Genomic DNA, 18,663 nt, shown 5'->3' with positions numbered 1-18,663 from the left:
AATGTTTGCAGAAGAATTCCTTTGTTTTTAATACTTAACTGAGTCGCTGGGTGGTGGCAGCTGAAAAGTTTCCACCCAATGGGGAGACCTTCAGTTTAGGGGTGACCACATCCTCTCTCAGTAGCTCACAAGCCCAGGAGGGCTCAGGTTGATCAGAACTGATGTAGTTTTATGAAACTACATGAGACCCATCAAGTCTGCTCTTGACTCTGGACAACTCTGAAACATCCTGGGTCACTGAGCTGTCCCTCTGCCACCAAGTACTTTCAGAAAGGCCCCCTTTACGTCCTTGTTCCGGAGGCTGTAGATGATGGGGTTGAGGAAGGCAGAGACAACATTGTAGAACAGGGCTAGCTTCTTGTCCCGCTCTGGGTCGTACCAGGAGCCAGGCCTCATGTACATGATTATGGCTGGCCCATAGAACATGGTGACTACAGTGACATGGGAAGCACATGTAGAGAAGGACTTGAGCCTCCCCTGGGTTGAGCGGATTCTCAAGATGGAGGCAAAGATGCGGACATAAGAGGCCAGGATGAGGAAGAGTGGGACCAGAAGCAGGATGAAACCCAAGATGAAATCCAAGCGGTCATTGAAGGATGTGTCCGCACAGGCCAACTTTAGGACAGCAGGGACCTCACAGAAGAAGTGGTTTATCTTGTGGGGACCACAATAAGGCAGACGCATGGTGAAGACAGTGTAGATAAGAGCCCCAGCTATGCTGATGGACCAACAGACTGTGAGCATCTTGATACAAACGGCATGGCTCATGCGCAGGGTGTAGTGGAGGGGAAAGCAAATGGCCAAATACCTGTCATAGGCCATAATGGCATAGAGGACACACTCTGCAATGCCCAGGACCAAGAAAATGAACATCTGGGCTACACAAGCTCCCCATGAGATAGTTGTACTTGGACACACCATATTAACCAACATCTGGGGCACAGTGGTGGTGACATAGCTCATGTCCACCAAGGAGAGGATACTGAGGAAGAAGTACATGGGCGTGTGGAGGTGTGAATCCAGGTAGATCAAGGTGATGATGAGTCCATTGCCCAGAAGGGTGATGAGGTAGAGGAGGAAGAAGAAAGTGAACAGAGCCATTCTGACCTGTGACTCACTGGAGAAGCCAAGGAGAATGAACTCGGACACAGAGCTGTAGTTCCTTTTGCCAAGGCTCTGCATGGTGATCTGCTTATTAAAGACAAACAGGATTTCCCTGTTCTGTCCTTGGCCTTGTGAAGGGAGGACAGAGTTGACAGAACTTGAGTCACACGCATAGCACCTTGCACAGAAAGTTGTACAGATTTCGTCAAACCTTTATTGAGTTGGATGAAATTGGAAAGGAAGCTAAGGCAGCTCTGGCACTGAAAATTAAGTCAGAAGATCTGGATTCATACCTGAGTATAAGATACGTTGTCTGACTGCCCATAGGCTCTTCTCTGGACACCACCCTCACCCAGAGAAGGCAAGGCACCTGGTAGCCATGTTTGTAGCAGGGCACACAGCCACACCCTGGCCACTGCCTAATTCTACCAGGGGCGTACACTTATCCCAAACTGGAAGATAATTTTCTGCTGAGAACTTAAAATAATGACACCGAAAGCCTGTGTCAGTGGCTATGGTTGCCTGAGATGCTGTCAAGCGAGAGCTGGTGTGGTGGTAACTCAAAATCACAGGAGAACTGAAGGTGTAGAGAAGAAAATGGAAGGCGTTGCATTGATGACAAAAGAGCAGTCATGCTGGGAAGCAGAGAAGAGACCTCACAGCCCTGAGCAGCAGAGAGGGTGACTTCTTCCTGACATGCTATCTCCAGTTATTCCTGAATGTCCCACGGTTGTCACCTACCCAGCTGTGTGACCTTGGGCAAGTCCCTTCACCTCCATTTGCCTCAGTCTTCCCATCTGCTGGTACATAGAGGTGATGCACCTATGGCACAGAAAAATGGCAAGGAGCATATGAGATACTATATGTCAAGACATTCGGTTACACACACACACACACACACACACACCCTAGTAGACAAGTGAAAAGGGTTAATAAGTGGAACAATTCTGTAAATCAAAAGAGCTGAGGGCTGGTTCTTACCCTGCTCTGATTTTGCTGTGTGATCTTTGGTTACTCCAGACCCCTCTCGGACCTTCAAGGCCCCATTTCACAGTGAAGCTGTAAGGCTTGACCACTGCAAAGGTCCCTTCCTGCCCTGCAATTCTTTGATACCAGGGATGCCAGGCTGGACACCTAAGACTGCACCAGTGCTGTGAGCACCATGGGGAGCTGAGCAGCCCACTGAACAGAAGTGCGTTGGTGGGAGATTCCTTTCGGAGCTGGGGACGTGAGACCAGAGCATAAGAAAGCACATAGAGTGTAGATTCAAGTGTCAACACACCTGAGTCTTGTAGCCTTTTACCTGCTTCCACGTCACTGAGCCTCTCAGAGTCTCATGGTTGCCATCCGTAATACTCCCTCCGTAGCGGAGAGTGCATGAAATATTCCTGGTTTATTGGAAGTGCTCAGTAAATGGTAGCCATTGGGGTAATGGGAAGATGAGTGAAAGGAAGAGTGGAGGCAGGGGAGAGGAGTTATCATGGCATTTTCTGAGGCTCCAGAGGTCGGGGTTAAACCATGGCAGTGGGGACAGACTGCTGCAGGATGATGGCGAAAGTCTGGAAGGTAGAAAAGTTGCCTGAGGCCGTATGGGCAAAAGAAGATGGTGTGATATTTTTATGCTGTGCTTTAGGGAACCTCAATCATGGGATTAAGAAGAAAAGTGTCCCAGATCAGAAATGCTTGTGAAGGGAAGAGGAGGACGAGGGATGCTCAGAGTCTTAGACATTGAGGGGAGAGACTTGGAAGAAATAAGGTTGGTCAGTGTGCAAATTGCAAACCCTGAACCCAGGATGTAAGGGCTGGTCACACCCTCCTACCCACCAGTTCACACCCCCGGCCTGGACTTTTTCAGTGGTCTCTTACTGGCCTCCCTCCCTGGTGCACCCACCAGCAGGTACCGTTTCGTCTCCCAAGTCATTCCCCATGTCTCCTTAGACCAGAATTTAAGGCCTTTCCAGCAGATTTCCAAGTCTGTGTGATTCCCCACTCTCTCTGAAACTTCTGAGCCATAATGTTATCCACATGACCACCAAAGAATCCTAGTCTGGGCAGCGGGGATGCCTCTTCTCTGAGCCAAAGACCTTCCACACTCCCCATTCTCCCCGCGTCTGCGGTATCGCCACGCAGACCTCCTCCACCTTCCCTCAAGGAGTCATCTGCTCCAGTGCCTTCCATAATTCTTCTGCTTCTGCACATCCCACTCATCTTCAGGGCTCAGCTCGGGGTTTCCTCCTTACCCACCAGCTGAGTCTTGTAGATTTCGTGTATCCCCTTCCCAGCCAGATGGTAGGAAGACGCTGTCTCCTTTCGATCTTGCCCTATGATATAGTAGGGATCAGCACTCTGCTTTTGGAGCCCTGGTCCAGTGCTAGCTTTCTCAGCTTTAGCATCGAATTCTGCTTTGCCTTCCACCAAGCTACTAAGTTGCAGGACCTGGCCTAACTCCGAGGTCTCTGGCTGCATAGACCTGCCAGGCTCTTAACCACTGTGCCTACTGCCTCTCTCAAAAGCACCTGTGAAGAAACAATTAAGTCAAAACCTTGCACCAGGAAAATGCCATATTCATATCCACCCTCCTCTTTCCATCGGCCCTCGCCTCCCTGTCACTTGCTAGCCTCTGTAATCCTGGGAGAGAAGGAGGGAGCAGATGCCTCATCAGCAGCCCACCAGGGTGGGAGGGCGCTTGCTCCTGAGAAGGGTGTGTGTAAGTCTGGAAAGTGAGGGAAGATGCACCCTTCTCTGCTTCCCCAGTGAGTGGGCAGAGACGAGGGTGGGGATCCTTTGTCCCTTCTCTGGGATACCCAGGGAAGGCAAGCCCCCCAGCGCCTCCTTCAGTCTCACCTACAAATGACCAGCACCCTGTTCTTCCGCTTGACTTGCCTCCTTTACGGCTGCGGCAGCATCAGCCTGGTTTCTGTCATTCTTGGGCGATGCAGTCACCCCTGCTTCTTAGCGTGGTGACCGTAAAGGGGAGACGTGCACCTCTCCTAAGAGCGGCCCCATCGGGAGGGGCTTCCAGCTGGCAGATCCTGGTCCTCTTCTGTCAGAATGGGGTTGGAGAGTGGATTTCTAGTCCCTGAAAAGCCCCGAGGATTCCCTGTCCATGCTGGTAAATGCAGCACAGGGCCTCTGGGCAGATGAAAGACACAGCCAGGAAGTTCATGTCCCCAAGACATGTCAGGCATGGCCCCTGGAGTAAAGGAGCTGGGCATCCTTGTGAAGTTTCCATTTGGGGACTGAAATTTCTTCCCACTGAGACACTGAGGAAGGAGGAGTCCTACGGCTGAGCTGCCATCCCTGTGTGACATAGTGGTAATACTAAGATGTGCTTTGTTTCCTTTCAAAGCACTTTTGTGTGTCTTTTATGCATTTTATCCAAGGCCACACACCTAGTAGATAAAACTAAAGCTTGACTATAGATGATATAAACGCTGCTGATACTTACTAGTGTCCTCCTAACTACCATTTATTGAAACCTATTATCCAAGGCCACACACTTCATTGTGGTATAAATGCTAGCAAATCTATTACTACAGCAATAACTACCTACTATTGAACAATCACTTGTATCAGATGCTACCCCAGGCACTGCTTATAATGTAATTAACCTCACAACAAGGTCAGTAAGGCATTTGATAGGTCAAGAGGCAAAGAGTGTTTCAGAGAATTAAGTGGCTTTGTTCACACCACATAGCAGATACATTGTGTCCTCTGAATTTGACCTAGATCTGTCAGATTCCAAATCATTCTACTGCAGTGTCTCTCTGGCCAAGGTGCAGTGCCTGTTCACTGTGTGTGTATAGTCGGGATGGGGAGTGTCTATAAGCCTGGGTATAGGAGCCACAAGGTCAAAGGCCAGGGCAGATGTACATTCTTCCTCAGACCCTTTTGGAGGACACTTTCCCCAGGTAAGTGCTCCTGTGGGTCTTTCTGGAATTCCAGGAAAGAAAGGCAGGAGACTAGCTCAGCCTCTTTAACTGCTGCTGGGAAGAACTCACTGGGTAGAGCTTGCCTCATGGGTTGGAGGCACTGGCCAACTGTGAGAGATGGTCCCATCCAGGAAGGAAGAATTTAACTTCTGAACGGTGTGGTGACAAAGGTCAAGTTCAAGGCAAGGTGAAGTTCAGTTTGGGCACTGGGGGCCTTAAGGCCAATGGGGAATACTTTTACCTAGGTAGAGGTCAGTGATGAGATGTCCAGGTCAAGTGATACTTAGGGGTCAAAGGGTGTCTGGGTGCAGGAGTAGGGCCTGGACCACTAGACGGGACATGAGGGGCTAAACTGGATGAGACCTGGTAACTGTGGGGTGAGGGGGGTCCTGGAAACAGCAAGTCATCTTAAAGGACAGTCACCCAAGGCAAAGTCCAGAGTAGTCCTGTTAGTACAGCTGGAGCATGAAGTTGAAGAAGTCAGCAGCTGGGCAGGACTGGAAGCTGTTCCAGAGCATGGGAGGGTGGCTGCTCAGGTCCCTGGAGATGCAGCACATTCACTCAGATTTTTAGGGAGGGTAAGTATCAGCCACAGTGGTTGGCCCCATCTGTGGGGAGACAGTAGGACAGCCAAGGGTGGGATTGGGTAGGGTGATCTCATATCCTACTTTTCATGGAACAGCCCCAGTTTACTCCTGTTGTAGATTAATTAACTCCAGTGATTATTTTAAATCCTCCCCTTTGCCCTTGAATATGTCTGAGTTTTGCCATTGTATGGTCCCCTCGCTATGGGGGCTGTGAGCTGGGGAGCTCCCTGCCCTGGGGCAGCCCCACCCAGGGCACAGGAAGTTGAGGTTGCACAGTATAGTCATAGATTTTGAGGTATTTTCTCTCTTGACTGTTTGTCTGTTCTCTACATCTTTTCCTTCCCCAGGCTTAGGTACTGAAGCCCTCAAGACACAGAGCCTGTGTTTGTTGTGCAATACAGAAAAAAAGAAAAAAAAAAAGAGGCCAGATAGATCGGTGGTGAAATGCTCATTCTAACCACCTCCTCGCTGTATGAGGTTGAGCAAATCGCTTTCCCTCTCTGAGACTGATTGTCATACTTAGCACAGAGAACAATGCTGTGAAGGTGAAGAAGGTGCATGTAAGGAGCTTAGCACATGTCCTGGTATCTACTGTAGAAGGGGCTCAGTCAATGGTACATCCTATACGGACAGCAATAAGAGAGCAGTAGTCAGGGTCAGCCTAGTTCTTCTCTGGATCGGGGAGGGAGAGAGAATCCTGTATGGCAGGGGCAGGAGCCCACATGCCTGGATCCGTAGTGGAGGGCTCCTTCCCAGTCCACACATGTCTCAGTAAATGAGAGGGAACAGCCTGAAAAAGGATGAACCTCTTGAATCTGGTATCCTTGGGATCTGAAGCAGAAGTTTCACGTTCAAGAGGGGACTGCATGTCTATAAATAAATTAAGAGGGTGAGGGAGTTTGCCTAAGAGTGTGCCAACTGCTTCATAGCTATCTCATTCAGTCCTGATCTGGGTTCAAACCCCAGCCTGGTCTGTACTGGACATTGAAGCAAGTTACCTAACCGTGCTAAGGCTCAGTTTCTTAAACTGTAAAATTTGGACAATAATATGAACTTCACATGATTGTTCTGAGGATTAAGTGAGGTGAGGTGTTAAAGCACGTGACACCTTGAACATCGCATGTGCTTAAGAAATGGGAGATAACATCACCCTGATCATCGTCATCACCATCCTCTGAGGTCACACAGCTGAGAGGTGGTCCAGCTGGGGCTGGAGTCCAGACCCCTGTCTCTCTGAAGCCTGTTTTCATCCCAGCAGGCTTCTCTGCCTCTCAACTCAGCTTTTTTATAGCATACAGTTGAGTATGCTGTATTAAGCTTTCATATATATATATGTACATATATATATATAGTTGGATTCAATTGGTTAAAATTTGAGAATTTTTGCATCTGTGTTCATCAGAGAAGTGGGTCTGCAGTTTCCTATTCTTGTAATATCTTTGGTTTTCATAAAGTGGTGCTGGCCTCCCAGGATGAGTTGGGAGCTATTCCCCCCTCTTACATTTTTTAGGAGAGCCAGTGCAGACTTGCAAGCAATTCTTCCTCATAGGACTGCTAGACTTCACAAGTGAATCCATCTGGGTCTAGAGTTTTCTTTCTTTCTTTTTTAAAAATTAGGTTATTATTATTCTAGTACTGTTGTCCCAAATTTCCCCCCTTTACCCTCCTCTGCCCAGCCCACCCCCTGGAATTTTCTTTGTGAAAAGATTTTAATTTCACATTCAGCTTGAAAAGTAAATATATGGCTAGTCAAATAACTTCTTTCTTTTAAAATGATGTCTTTTAATGAATTTGAACATTTTAGGTAAATTACCTGATTTATTAAAATAAAGTTGTTTATAAAATTCTTTTATTATCCTTCTAATATCCTCTGTCCCATCCTCTGGTGTTTTCCTCACACACATGCACCACTGATCAGTACTCAATGAAGACTTGAGTGGACCTTCTCAGACCTCCAGGGGGCGCTCCCCTCCTCCGCCCCCTCCCGCGCCCCCCCCCCCCCCCCGCCCTCATCTCTGTCTCTCTCCCTGCGCAGTGCTTTTTTCTAGTGCTTTGCTCCATGAACTCCAGCCATCTTGACCTCAGTCAGCATGGGCTGCTCTAACAGAATACCATACACTGGGTTGTTTAAACAACAAACATTTATTTCTTATAGTTTTGAGGCTGGAATTCTGAGATCAGGGTGTAAAGTTTATCATAGAATATTAAGTTTTCAAAAAGACAGAATACTTAATCCATTAGGATTTTCCTGCCGAAAATAGAAAACCCAACTAACAGTGGTAGATACGCAGGAATTAATTATTTTCATGTAACAAGCAGTCTTGAGATAAGCAGGTACTTGTGTTAGTTCACAGCTGGGTAATGTTAGCAAGAGAACCCCTGAGCTTTTTTCTCATGGTCTCAGGATGGCTTCCTCAATACCAGACATGACGTCTGTATTCATGGTAGGAGAAAGGGCACTTGGAGGAAGAGGTTGTCTTACAGTCACTCTCTCCTTTTTGTTAGAAAAATAAATCTTTTCACAAAAACTCTTCAACTGAGTTTTCATTTTATCTCACTGAACAGGACCAGGTTCCATGACTAGCTTAGCTGAAAGGGATTCTGGGTAAGAGAGAAATAGAAGTGTCACTTGTACTTGGGTGGTTCATGAGGTATTGACTGCCCCAAACAAATGTTGTCAGTAAGAACATGGCCTTATCAGCAAAGAAGGGGGAAATGAAGTCAATCGACTAGTATCTGTCATGTTAAGATTGTATGTAAGGTATGATCAGTGAGATGAGGGAAAACACCACTTTTATTTAGGTATAAAAAAATTAGAGAGAAATGTAACTGAAATTTTCTTTATTGTATGGAAGGAACTACAGGGTAATTATATTCTTCTTTCTTCCTTCTTATCTTTTTGAATTTTCTTTGATGAACATAGAATACTTTGCTTAGAAAACACGGCAGACTCTATCAGGAATTGTCCTGTGTGTGAAAGAATCCACAGTAGAATGGCCTTCAGACTGAGAATCAGGATTCTCTATTTCTCTCTCAGACTCTACCACCTAGAAGCTCAGGTAGAGGCCTCATGAACAACTGGACTCTCAGAAAGGCTGGGGTCCAGCTTGAGGAGGTCAGAAAAGTTGAGGGGGACCCATCCCCAGGCTACAGACTTGGGTGGTCCTAGCTTGTCACCGCCCCCCACCACAAGCAGAGTGTGATGGAGTCGCTTTACAACCAGGCAGACCCACACTGGGATCTCAGCTGCCTCGAACAGCTTGTTTGACTTTGGACAAGTCTTTTTACCTCTGAACATCAGTGTCCTCATCGATAAAGTGGAAATACCATGCTTCTTTCACAGAGTAGTTGGAGAATGAAATGAAATGACACCAGCGCCAGGCACATAGAAGGTGTGTGATAAAGGTTGATCTCTTCCCCCTTTTCCTTTCTTATCCCTGAAAGAATGTGTATCGAGCAGAAGCCCCAGGAGAGCCCGCTGCCCTCAAAAGTTGCTGTTCTTGGGTTTAAATGTGTTAGCCAACCACCTCCCCTCCACATGTGATGCTGTTCTTCCTGCCTGAGAGGCCGCCCTGTCTCTGGTCTGGCTTGTGCCGCATCACGATACGGGGTTCATCTTGGTCAGAAGCATAGCCTGTGAGGCTGGACAAAACCGCGTTCAGGGTCCTGGCTGTGCACAGCCTATAACACAAACCCAATGAACAAACAAACAAATGAGCAAAATAGAACCAGAGGCATGGAAACAAGAAACAAACTGACAGGGACCAGAGGGGAGGCGGGAGGGGGATAGGGAAGAAAGAAGGGGAAGGGTCTAGTTAAAGAACAAGTATAAATGACCCATGGACATGGACAACAGGGTGGGGATTGACCGTGGGAGTTGGGGCGGGGGCCAGGGGAGAGCAACCAGGGAAAATTGGGGCAGCTGTAAAAACAACAACAAAACAAAGCTTCCATTTCTGTATTTGTAAAATAGGCTAATAATGCTATAAGGACTTAGGATAAATACCTGGTCCAAAATGACTGCTCAAAATAAAACAAATAAACCCAATGGTAAGTATAATTATGATATAGGGACCACAGCCCCATTTTACAGCAAGGGAGCTGAGGCTCTGGGAAGCTAAGTGACTTGACCAGGTCACAGAGAATATGTCTGTCTGATGACAAACCACTGGGTCCCCTGTGCACAGTTGTTTCCCCAGATGTTTCTCTTGCTGAGCAGGTGGGCGGGGCTGTCCCTGTGCTGTCAGTGGGTGGTGTCTGCTGGCGCTGCAGCCGGGCATTAAAGATACTGGGTGGGGGCACGGATCCAACCTGGGGGAGATGGACGGGAGCAAGGCATGAGGGTTTGTCAGGAGGAGAGAAGGAGACTCAGAGAGCCCCATATACGCTCACAAGGAAAAGTAGCACAGGTGAGGGCTACTGCCTTGTGATACAGCCTCGGGGTTCCGGGGGAGAGAAGAGTGTGGTTAGAGATGTGAGGGTAGAGAGGCGGATATAGGGCAGAGGGGTGCTTTAGAGAACACACCATTACTGTCAGAAGGGACCAGTGCTTGCTTTTAGCTCAGTGCCAGAAAGGCTGGGAGCGGAAGGCCAGGGTTGGGGGCGCCATGGGCTGGGGCAGGGTTTTACTCTGAAGCAACCCCTGCCTGTGGGGCTTAGGGAGGTTGTGCATTCAGACATCCGTGTAAAGCATGCTCTGGCACAAGTGGGTGAGTGAAGGTGGCAGCCCACTTACCAGGGGCCCCTGAGGCCAACACCTGCTCCCTGCGGCCAGGCTCCAGGCTCCTCTCTGACTCTTAGATTCTGGCCTCAGTTTCCATCCCTTTCCAGGCCAGTGTACTCTTTCCTGCCTCTCTGGTCCTCTGTGTCTCCTTATCTGCCCTTCTGTGAATGTTGATTATTCCTGTGGTGATTCTGTGTCTCTGTTCTGCCCAGTCTGTGTCTCTGGTCTGTACCCTAGTCCATCTTTGCTGCCCATAGACGGGGATCTGCCAGCTCAGACCCCTGTCACACCTGCTCTGTCTTCAGTGTCTCAGGGTCTCCAGATCCCACTGGGCTTTCATGGCTCATGCCTTCTGTCCCCCAGCCCGGCAGCCCCTGCTCCCTCAGAGGAGGATACAGCTGTTACCCTCATGCCCAGAGCCAGAGCTCTCTCCTCCTTGCAGGCAGCTCAGGGGCGCCCAGGGGCTGCGGGACAAGGCATGGGGAAGAGCCTGCTCTAGCACCACCCGCCTGGCCTCTGACCTTCCCCTCGTGCAGACTGCTGGGAAGAAGGAGGCCATGGTCTGGAGAGCAGAGGGGGGCGGGAAACCTCAGGGAGGGTCCACATATGGCTGTGTCACTGTTCGTAGAGCGGGCACCGGCAGCCTGGTATCACACCCCCCCTCCATCTGCTTGGCCTGGCCAGTTGTCTGCCCCACCTTCACTCACTTTGTATTTTGGCCATGATTTCTGCTCCTCCTGCTCCCTTTCATTTCAGCTTCTACCCCAGAGGAGGCAGGAAATGAGAGAGCAAGTGAGCAAGTAAGTGGTGGGAGAGGAGGGAGGACCTGTTTTCAGGCAGGTCAGTCCAACCACATTCTTGTCATAGGTGCTCAGAGAGATAGTGTCACATGGTGGTCATGAGCACAGGCTCTGCAGTTGGCTGTGGGTGGGTGTGTCCCTGGGCAGGTGGTGTCACTGCTTTCCTCATCTGTAAAATGAGTATAACAATAATGCCACCTCACGGGGTGGCCCTGCGCAGGGCTCATGTTCAGCGTGCAGGCATGCTGGTGCAGCTTCTCCTGTGTCCTATGACAGGTGTCTGTTCTGATTGGAAGGTGCCTGCTATTATTATTAAATCTTTCAGCTATTACCCCAGTTACAGGGATAAAATAAAATAATATATGTAAAGCACATGCCATTCTGCTTGGCTCATAACAAGCTGTTACAACCACAATAATAAAATAATACATTGAATTAGTAAAATAATTATATTAAATATAATTATACAATGTTATGAAACTGATGATTTACTGTATTATTTAAAATAATATTTCATATTATTACTTATTGGTTTGGATAGGAGTGGAGAAAAATGCTGGAGCGATTCACGATACTTGGTGCCAACTCTCTGAATCCTCACCTCAATCCACTTGTGCCCTGATTTCTCCTGGGAACTCGTGACCTCCAGACACACGTAATTTTCTCCAGATATCTGAGGAACAGGAAACAAAAGTGTAGGGAGAGAGATAATGTCTGTATTCTTTTCTTTCCCCTTTCTCCTGGTCTGTAGATCATTCCGTAAGCATTTATTGGGTCTTTCTATGAGCCAGGCTCTGTACTAAGTAATGAGGTTACAATGGGAAAGAATAAAGTTATGCACAGTGAAGCTGAGCTGCTCAGAGGGAATTTGTTCAACCTATGGAATTCCCCAGTTAACTTGGGCTTGCTGCCTTGAGCTAAGACAGAGTCCAAGGAGCTGACCAGTTGATAGCCTAGAGTCTAGATCCTAGTCTCAATTCTGCAATGAACTCCCATGGTGACCTGGGATCCACCTTCTTCCTATGTCTCCTCTTTGCACGTGGCATCTTGGGTTACTATGATGCTTTCTGCATCAGCCCTTGTGGCAGCCAAAGATTTCTCTAAAATGTCTGACCTGCCTTGGAGTCTGGTGACCAAAACTGGGTCTGGCTTCAAAGAGCAAAGACAGTATTGGTCTAACTCTCTTAGACTTTTCCCTGTAGACAAGGGAGACACTGGAGGATTGAAGAAGTGGCCCCATCAAATTTTTGTTTTATAAAGATTGCCCTGCAAACCAGTGCATAAAATGGGCTGAACAAAGGTCCAGCTGGAGGAGGAGCTGAAGTCCAAGTGAGGGAGAGATGCCAGTGTCTGAACGAGACAGTGACAGCGGAATTGGAGGGGGGTGGATGGGTGTGAGCGGCACTTTGGAGGGGGTGGCAATGGAACCCGGGGACAGACAGGGTGTAGAGGGATGAGAAAGGAGATGAGGGGATTTCCCCAAGTTTCTGGCTAGCATGACTGCATTGATCTTAGAGATGCCATCAATTTCTGCCAACCCAAGATTCTTTGCCCTCATAATTTCCCTTTCCCTTTTGAGAATCAAGGCCAGAAAACATTTCAGTAAATTGAGGACTCAAGATGGGTGGAGTTCTAGTTAGCTATGGTTTCGCTGCTCCTGGGAAACCTTACTGCAGCTGCAGAGTGAGTGAGATTTGATTGCTCCCACATACTCCCCGAGTCTCAGTTTCTCCATCTGTGAGATGGAGACAATGATCCCCACCCTAGACTTCTCAGAGTCCTCATGAGGCTCAAAGAGAAAATGAATGTCAAGGTATATTGTAAGGTACAAGCCAAAGGCTGAATTTTATATTTTTAGCCAAAATTGAGGCACAGAGACCAGGCTCATCATGGTAGATAATGATGTTGCCCTTTGTTTTCCTTCACAGGGGGTCCCTAGCCTTGAAAGTCAGGAAATTTTTTCCCCCAGTAAAGAGTATTTCACTCACAGGAGAATTGGGGGGATGATGGTGTGGACCCAGGGGTTCAGGGAGCCCAAGTTTCGCACCAGAGACCCTAGCTGCAGAGCAACATCCTTCAGCACATGTCACTGCTTTATAGATAGTTTGTTCCGCATGCCCTCAGCCTTCACTTGTGGTTCAATCAGGTTAAATACCTGTTAACATCAGACTCTTAAAGAGCAAGGCCATTTATTGCCTGTGAGTAAGAAAAGTTAGAAATGGAAGCATGTTTTCTGACTCTTGACTCCCAGGTAAAAGATTCTCACGTCTTTGGAATTATTCTTCTCAAGAAGAATGTGGCTTGCAAGGTAGGTAATTTTATTTCTGTTCTACAGGTGAGGAAACTGAGGCCTAAAAAGTGAGGTAATAGCCCAAGGTGGTATAGCAGGTAAAACCAGAGCCAGGATTCCAGCAGAACCTGCCATCTCTAAACCCCGTGCCCTTTCATGCTGCCACGTGCTTCCTCTCCCTTCAAGACCACCTGACCCAAACACCGTTGTACTTTATGCAGAAACTAAGGCCAACCTGGAGAAACAATGCAACCTACAAAGGCCCTTTGGTGAAAGGTAGGAATCTAATAAAAATAGTTATGTGCAAAGTACCTGAAAGTTGTGAGGTAACCTCTGAGAAGGTCCTAGAAAAATACCTAGCATATAGGAGGTTCAAAGTGTGTTCAGTCCTTTGGCCAAAGTCAGGAAATCACCTGATGTATTACTTATAAACACATGTTTGTCCTTGCTGAGTGGTTCACTTGGTTGGAGCATCGTCCCATACATTGAAAGGTCACGGGTTCGTTTCCTAGTTCAGGGCACATGCCTACATTGCAGGTTTGATCCCCAGTTCCAGTCATGTGCAGGAGGCAACCAATCGATCTCTCTCTCTCTCTCTCTCACACGCACACACACACACACACAATCAATAAATATATCCTTGTGTGAGGAATAAAGAAAATAAATAAATGTACGCATAGGTTCTTGTGGAGATCCATTCATAGTGTTCCAAAGGGGAACAAGCAGATTGCAGAACAAGTAGGTTGGGTTAGAAAAATTGGTGCCAGGAGAAGGAATAATACTGACAGCATCAAGGTCATTTCCATTCCCTAAGTACCAATGATGTACATGACATCTTTTCAGTAAGGTTGTCCTCTCCCTACTTGTCAGGAAGAAAGAAGGCTCAGTGAGCTTAAGTTGAGAAAGAGGTAGGGGTCATCAAGAGGCTAAAAGAGTGAATGAAATGCTGGGTGAAACAACAGAACATAGGTATCTGGGAGAGTGAAAACTGTGAGCATCATATAGGATGGGGTATTTCTCAGGATCTTTGCTGGCATAGTTTGGGGCCAAATCTGTCCTGTGTATGGAGAACCACCCAGAAATGCAATTAACATTTGTTAAGCATCTACCATATGTTAGGTCTTCTGTGCGATGTTTTTTCATGCCAAAATATCACCCAATCTTTGCAGAAAACTTATAACAAAGTGGCAACTATTTTCACTTTGTACTTGAGGAAGCAGTCTCCAAGGGGTAAAAGGCCAGGTAATGGGCTCACTGAAGGTCATTTACTCAGTCAATTATAAAGCCAAGATTAGAGCCCAAGATTTAGGACAGCATTGCTTCTAACACACCATGGCCTGTCATGGGGTGGGTGGGCAGTCAGAGAGCTGTCCTGACCTGGGGCACACTGAGGGTAAAATTAGAGCGGAAAAATTAATTGTTGTTTTCAACAGGAAGAAGTAGGTTCTCTCAGTAAAATTTGCCAAATTTCACAGAGTATGTACACCAATATTTATCTTTAAACACTTGGTTGCCTAACTCAGGAGAAGAGGATACTGCAGGAAAGTAGAGATCAGCTAGTCGAACACATTCATTTCACAACTGAAGAAATTGAGGCTGAGATGGGTCAGAGGCAGAGCCTGGACCACATGTGAAAACCCTTTCCCCTTCATAAATTCCCTGGGAGTGGTGGCAGTAGACAAGAGCAGATGAAATGGGCTGTCATGTTGAGGGGGATCATGGTGTTTCATCATAACTGGACACTGACCACCACCACAGCCCTATCAGTAACTCTCACTCTGTCACATAGTTTAGTTGGTTCTCTGTCTGAATTGGTGCCCTTCTTTTTCATTTAGAAGTAGAACACAATGCAAGAGCCTAATCAGTCCTATGTGACTGAATTCATCCTTCTGGGCTTTTCCTTCGGTCCCAGGACCATGCCTCTGTTCTTCTCAGTCTTCCTGCTGACCTACCTGCTGATTATTCTGGGCAACAGCTTAATCACTATCCTCATCTGCCTGGACTCGCACCTCCACACACCCATGTACTTCTTTATTGGCATCCTTTCTCTGTTGGATCTGGGCTACACCACCACAACTGTGCCCCAGATGTTGGCACATATGGCCAGCGAGAACAAGACCATCTCTTTTGCCAGCTGTGTGGCCCAAATGTACATTTTCTTAGTGCTAGGTGTCACTGAGTCCTGGCATTTTGCCATCATGTCTATAGACAGGTATGTGGCCATCTGCCACCCACTCAGGTACAAGGTCATCATGAGCCCACTGTTGTGTGGGGTAATGGTTATTTTCTGTGGACTATGGGGTGTCATCTCAGCTCTTGTCTACACTGTGTTTGCCATGCGTCTGCCCTACTGTGGCCCCAACAAAATCAACCACTTCTTCTGTGAAGTCCCAGCACTCTTAAAACTGGCTTGTGCAGACACCTCAGTCAATGATCGAGTAGACTTCATTCTCGGCTTTAGCGTCATCCTCGTTCCACTTTTCCTTATTGCTGTCATTTATGTCAACATCTTCATTGCCATCTTGAGGATCCGTTCAGCTCAGGGGCGGCTGAAGGCCTTCTCCACCTGTGCCTCCCATATCACAGTGGTCACCATGTTCTGTGTGCCAGCCATGGTCATGTACATGAAGCCTGGTTCTGAGGCCTCCCCAGAGGAAGACAAAAAGTTGGCCTTGTTCTACAATGTCATCTCTGCTTTCCTCAACCCCATCATCTACAGCCTCCGAAACAAAGATGTGAAGGAGGCTTTCCTCAAGGTGACAGGCTGGGGCAGAGCCCCAGAATGAGGCCCTGGGAGGGTAGCTGGGGGACAGAGAAACAAGACTCATGATGCACAGTCAATGCACCAACACTCATTCATATGACTCAGTGACACCAGTACACATGCCCTCTCAACCCCAGTCTCAGCGCTGCAATGATCTTTGGGGGACAGCCCATGATTTGGCTGACAGATGGATACCATGAAATGTCTTTCAGGCACATCAGTCGTTAAGTTCCTTTTTGTTCTAGAATCTTTGTAGTTAACAAAAGAAGGGACATTTCTGTTAACTTAGTAGTTAACAAAAGATGATCCATTCAAATCTTTTATTGAGACAAAGGGAATGGGTTTGGGGGTATGCCCTGTGTCTGAATCTTGAGAAAAGTTCATTACTATCTGAAAATGGCTTACATGGTACTAGCTTAGCTGGAGAGAAAGGCAAGGGCACTGACATCAGAGGATCCCTGGCCTAGTGAGGAGGGGTGAATACATGCCATTGCAGCAGCTTGTGTGCTTGCTTCAGCTATGCAGATGGGAGACAAGTTGGGATGGCTTGAGGCCAGGTGCAGTCTGGCCCCACTGACCTTCCCAGACTCATCTCAGGTCACTCTGTTCTTCCTCTCACTCTAGGCAAACTGTCTTTGCCTTGAATATGCTGCACTCTTTCCCATTTCAGGGTTTCCATGTCTGTTATTCTTTCTCTTCTCGCCCTTAACCCCATCCCACCTCCATTCTCCATTATATCATTAATTTTTGTTCATTGTCAGATCTTGGCTTAAAATGCAGCTCCTCAAAGAAGCCTTCGCTTGAGCCCTCAGAGTGAATTCACTTTCTAAGGCACCCTGTACCTCTCTCTCACAATAATAATGACATGTGGCACAACATCTGAGTTCTCTGCCAGATAGCAAGTCTCATGAGACAGGGAATGTGATTGTCCAGTTGATTGCTGTGAGTGGGAGAGAAGATAATTAGGGCTAGCAAAATGTAGGAAATGGTGGCAGGTACAAAAAGGAGAGGAGATAAAAAGGATTAAATGCTGCTGTTCAGCTATAATCATAAGAAAAATATTTTCTTTTGTTATTAACAAATATGAATTGAATCAGTGGAATATCATTTTCATCACCAATCAAACTAGCAAAGTTCAGAAAAATGATAATACTTAATGCCGGGAAGGATGCAGTGAAATTGACACACACAGTCATTGCTCAAGAGTATCATTGATTCTGCTCTTCTAGAGCAGTGTCTTGCACATTTAACAGCAGATCTATTGAGTGCCCTATAGTAAACACTCAATAGATCTGCTGTTAAATGAAGAGTAATAACATTAATAATTATGACTGTTGATTTAACATATATGTGCCAATACAGTTAATAAGTTTATGTATATCCATTTAATAAAAATAACAAATAAAAGGCAAGCAAGAATATGTATCATGAACTTTAACAGTGTCTGTACACTCGGGCCCAGAAATTTTACTTCTAGGACTTCATCTTAAGAACAAAACCAGAAATACAAAGTTTTATGTACAAATATGTTCATCAAAGAATTATTGGAAACAGCAGTAAGTAAAATATACTAACTTTATTAAATACAATGCAACCAATACTATGTACTATCATGTTTTGAAGCAATATTTAATTACGTCGAAAAGTATGATATAATGTTAGGTGGAAAAAAACAAGATATAAAATTGTGTTCATAAAATTAATCCAAGTTTTATACAATATCCATTAATTCATTTTTAAAAGCCTGAAGGGATATACAGGTGATTCTTGAACAATACAGGGCATAGGGCACTGACCTCTGCAGAGTTGGAATTTATGTATAACTTTGGCTCCTCCCAAACTTAACTACCAATAATAGTCTACTGTTGACCAGAAGCCTTCCTGATAACAAATAGTCGGTTACCAGTAACATATATTTTGTATGGCATATGTATTATATATTATATACTGTATTCTTTTAAGATGCAGAACACAGAATGTTATTTTAAAAAATCATAAGAAAGAGAAAATATATTTACTACATTTATTGAAAAAAACCCCAGGCCTGGCTAGTGTGGCTCAGTGGATTGAGTGCCAGCCTGAGAACCAAAAGATTGCAGGTTCAACTCCCAGTCAGGGCACATGCCTGGGTTGTGGGCCAGGTCCCTGCTGGGGGCATGCAAGAGGAGACCTGTTGATCTATCTCTCACACATAGATGTTTCTCTCCCTCTCTTTCTCCTTCCCTTCCCGTCTCTCTAAAAGTCAATAAATAAAATCTTTTAAAAATCCATGTATAAGTGTACCTATGCGGTTCAAACCTGTGTTATTCAAGGGTTAATGGTACATTAACAGGTTAACACTGGATATCTCTGGGTAGTAAGAAAATCAGGTAATTTTTATTTTTTGTCATACTGTACTCTCTAAAATTTCTATAATCAGCATATATCTTCTTTTTTGCAGAAAGAAAGATTATTTGAAAAATA

General features: G+C 46.4%; 2 protein-coding genes across 2 annotated transcripts; one reads left to right on the top strand and one right to left on the bottom strand.

Annotated features, from left to right (window-relative positions):
* Positions 1–234: 234 nt before the first annotated feature.
* On the bottom strand, positions 235–1,230 carry LOC129069094 (olfactory receptor 2A12-like). Its single transcript, XM_054571603.1, has one exon. The coding sequence runs from the start codon at positions 1,180–1,182 to the stop codon at positions 235–237; it is 948 nt and encodes a 315-aa protein (XP_054427578.1). The 5' UTR covers positions 1,183–1,230.
* Positions 1,231–15,283: 14,053 nt separating this feature from the next.
* LOC129069093 (olfactory receptor 2A12-like) lies at positions 15,284–16,222 on the top strand. Its single transcript, XM_054571602.1, has one exon. It carries the CDS (start codon positions 15,284–15,286, stop codon positions 16,220–16,222), a length of 939 nt encoding a protein of 312 aa, XP_054427577.1.
* Positions 16,223–18,663: the final 2,441 nt, after the last annotated feature.

The sequence above is a fragment of the Pteronotus mesoamericanus genome, unplaced genomic scaffold (genome assembly GCF_021234165.1).
Source record: "Pteronotus mesoamericanus isolate MK-2021 breed Mesoamerican mustached bat unplaced genomic scaffold, CSHL_Meso_final contig_221, whole genome shotgun sequence".
Lineage (NCBI taxonomy): Eukaryota > Metazoa > Chordata > Mammalia > Chiroptera > Mormoopidae > Pteronotus > Pteronotus mesoamericanus.
The sequence above is the reverse complement of the archived record's forward strand: the minus strand, read 5'-3'. Positions and strand labels throughout refer to the sequence as shown.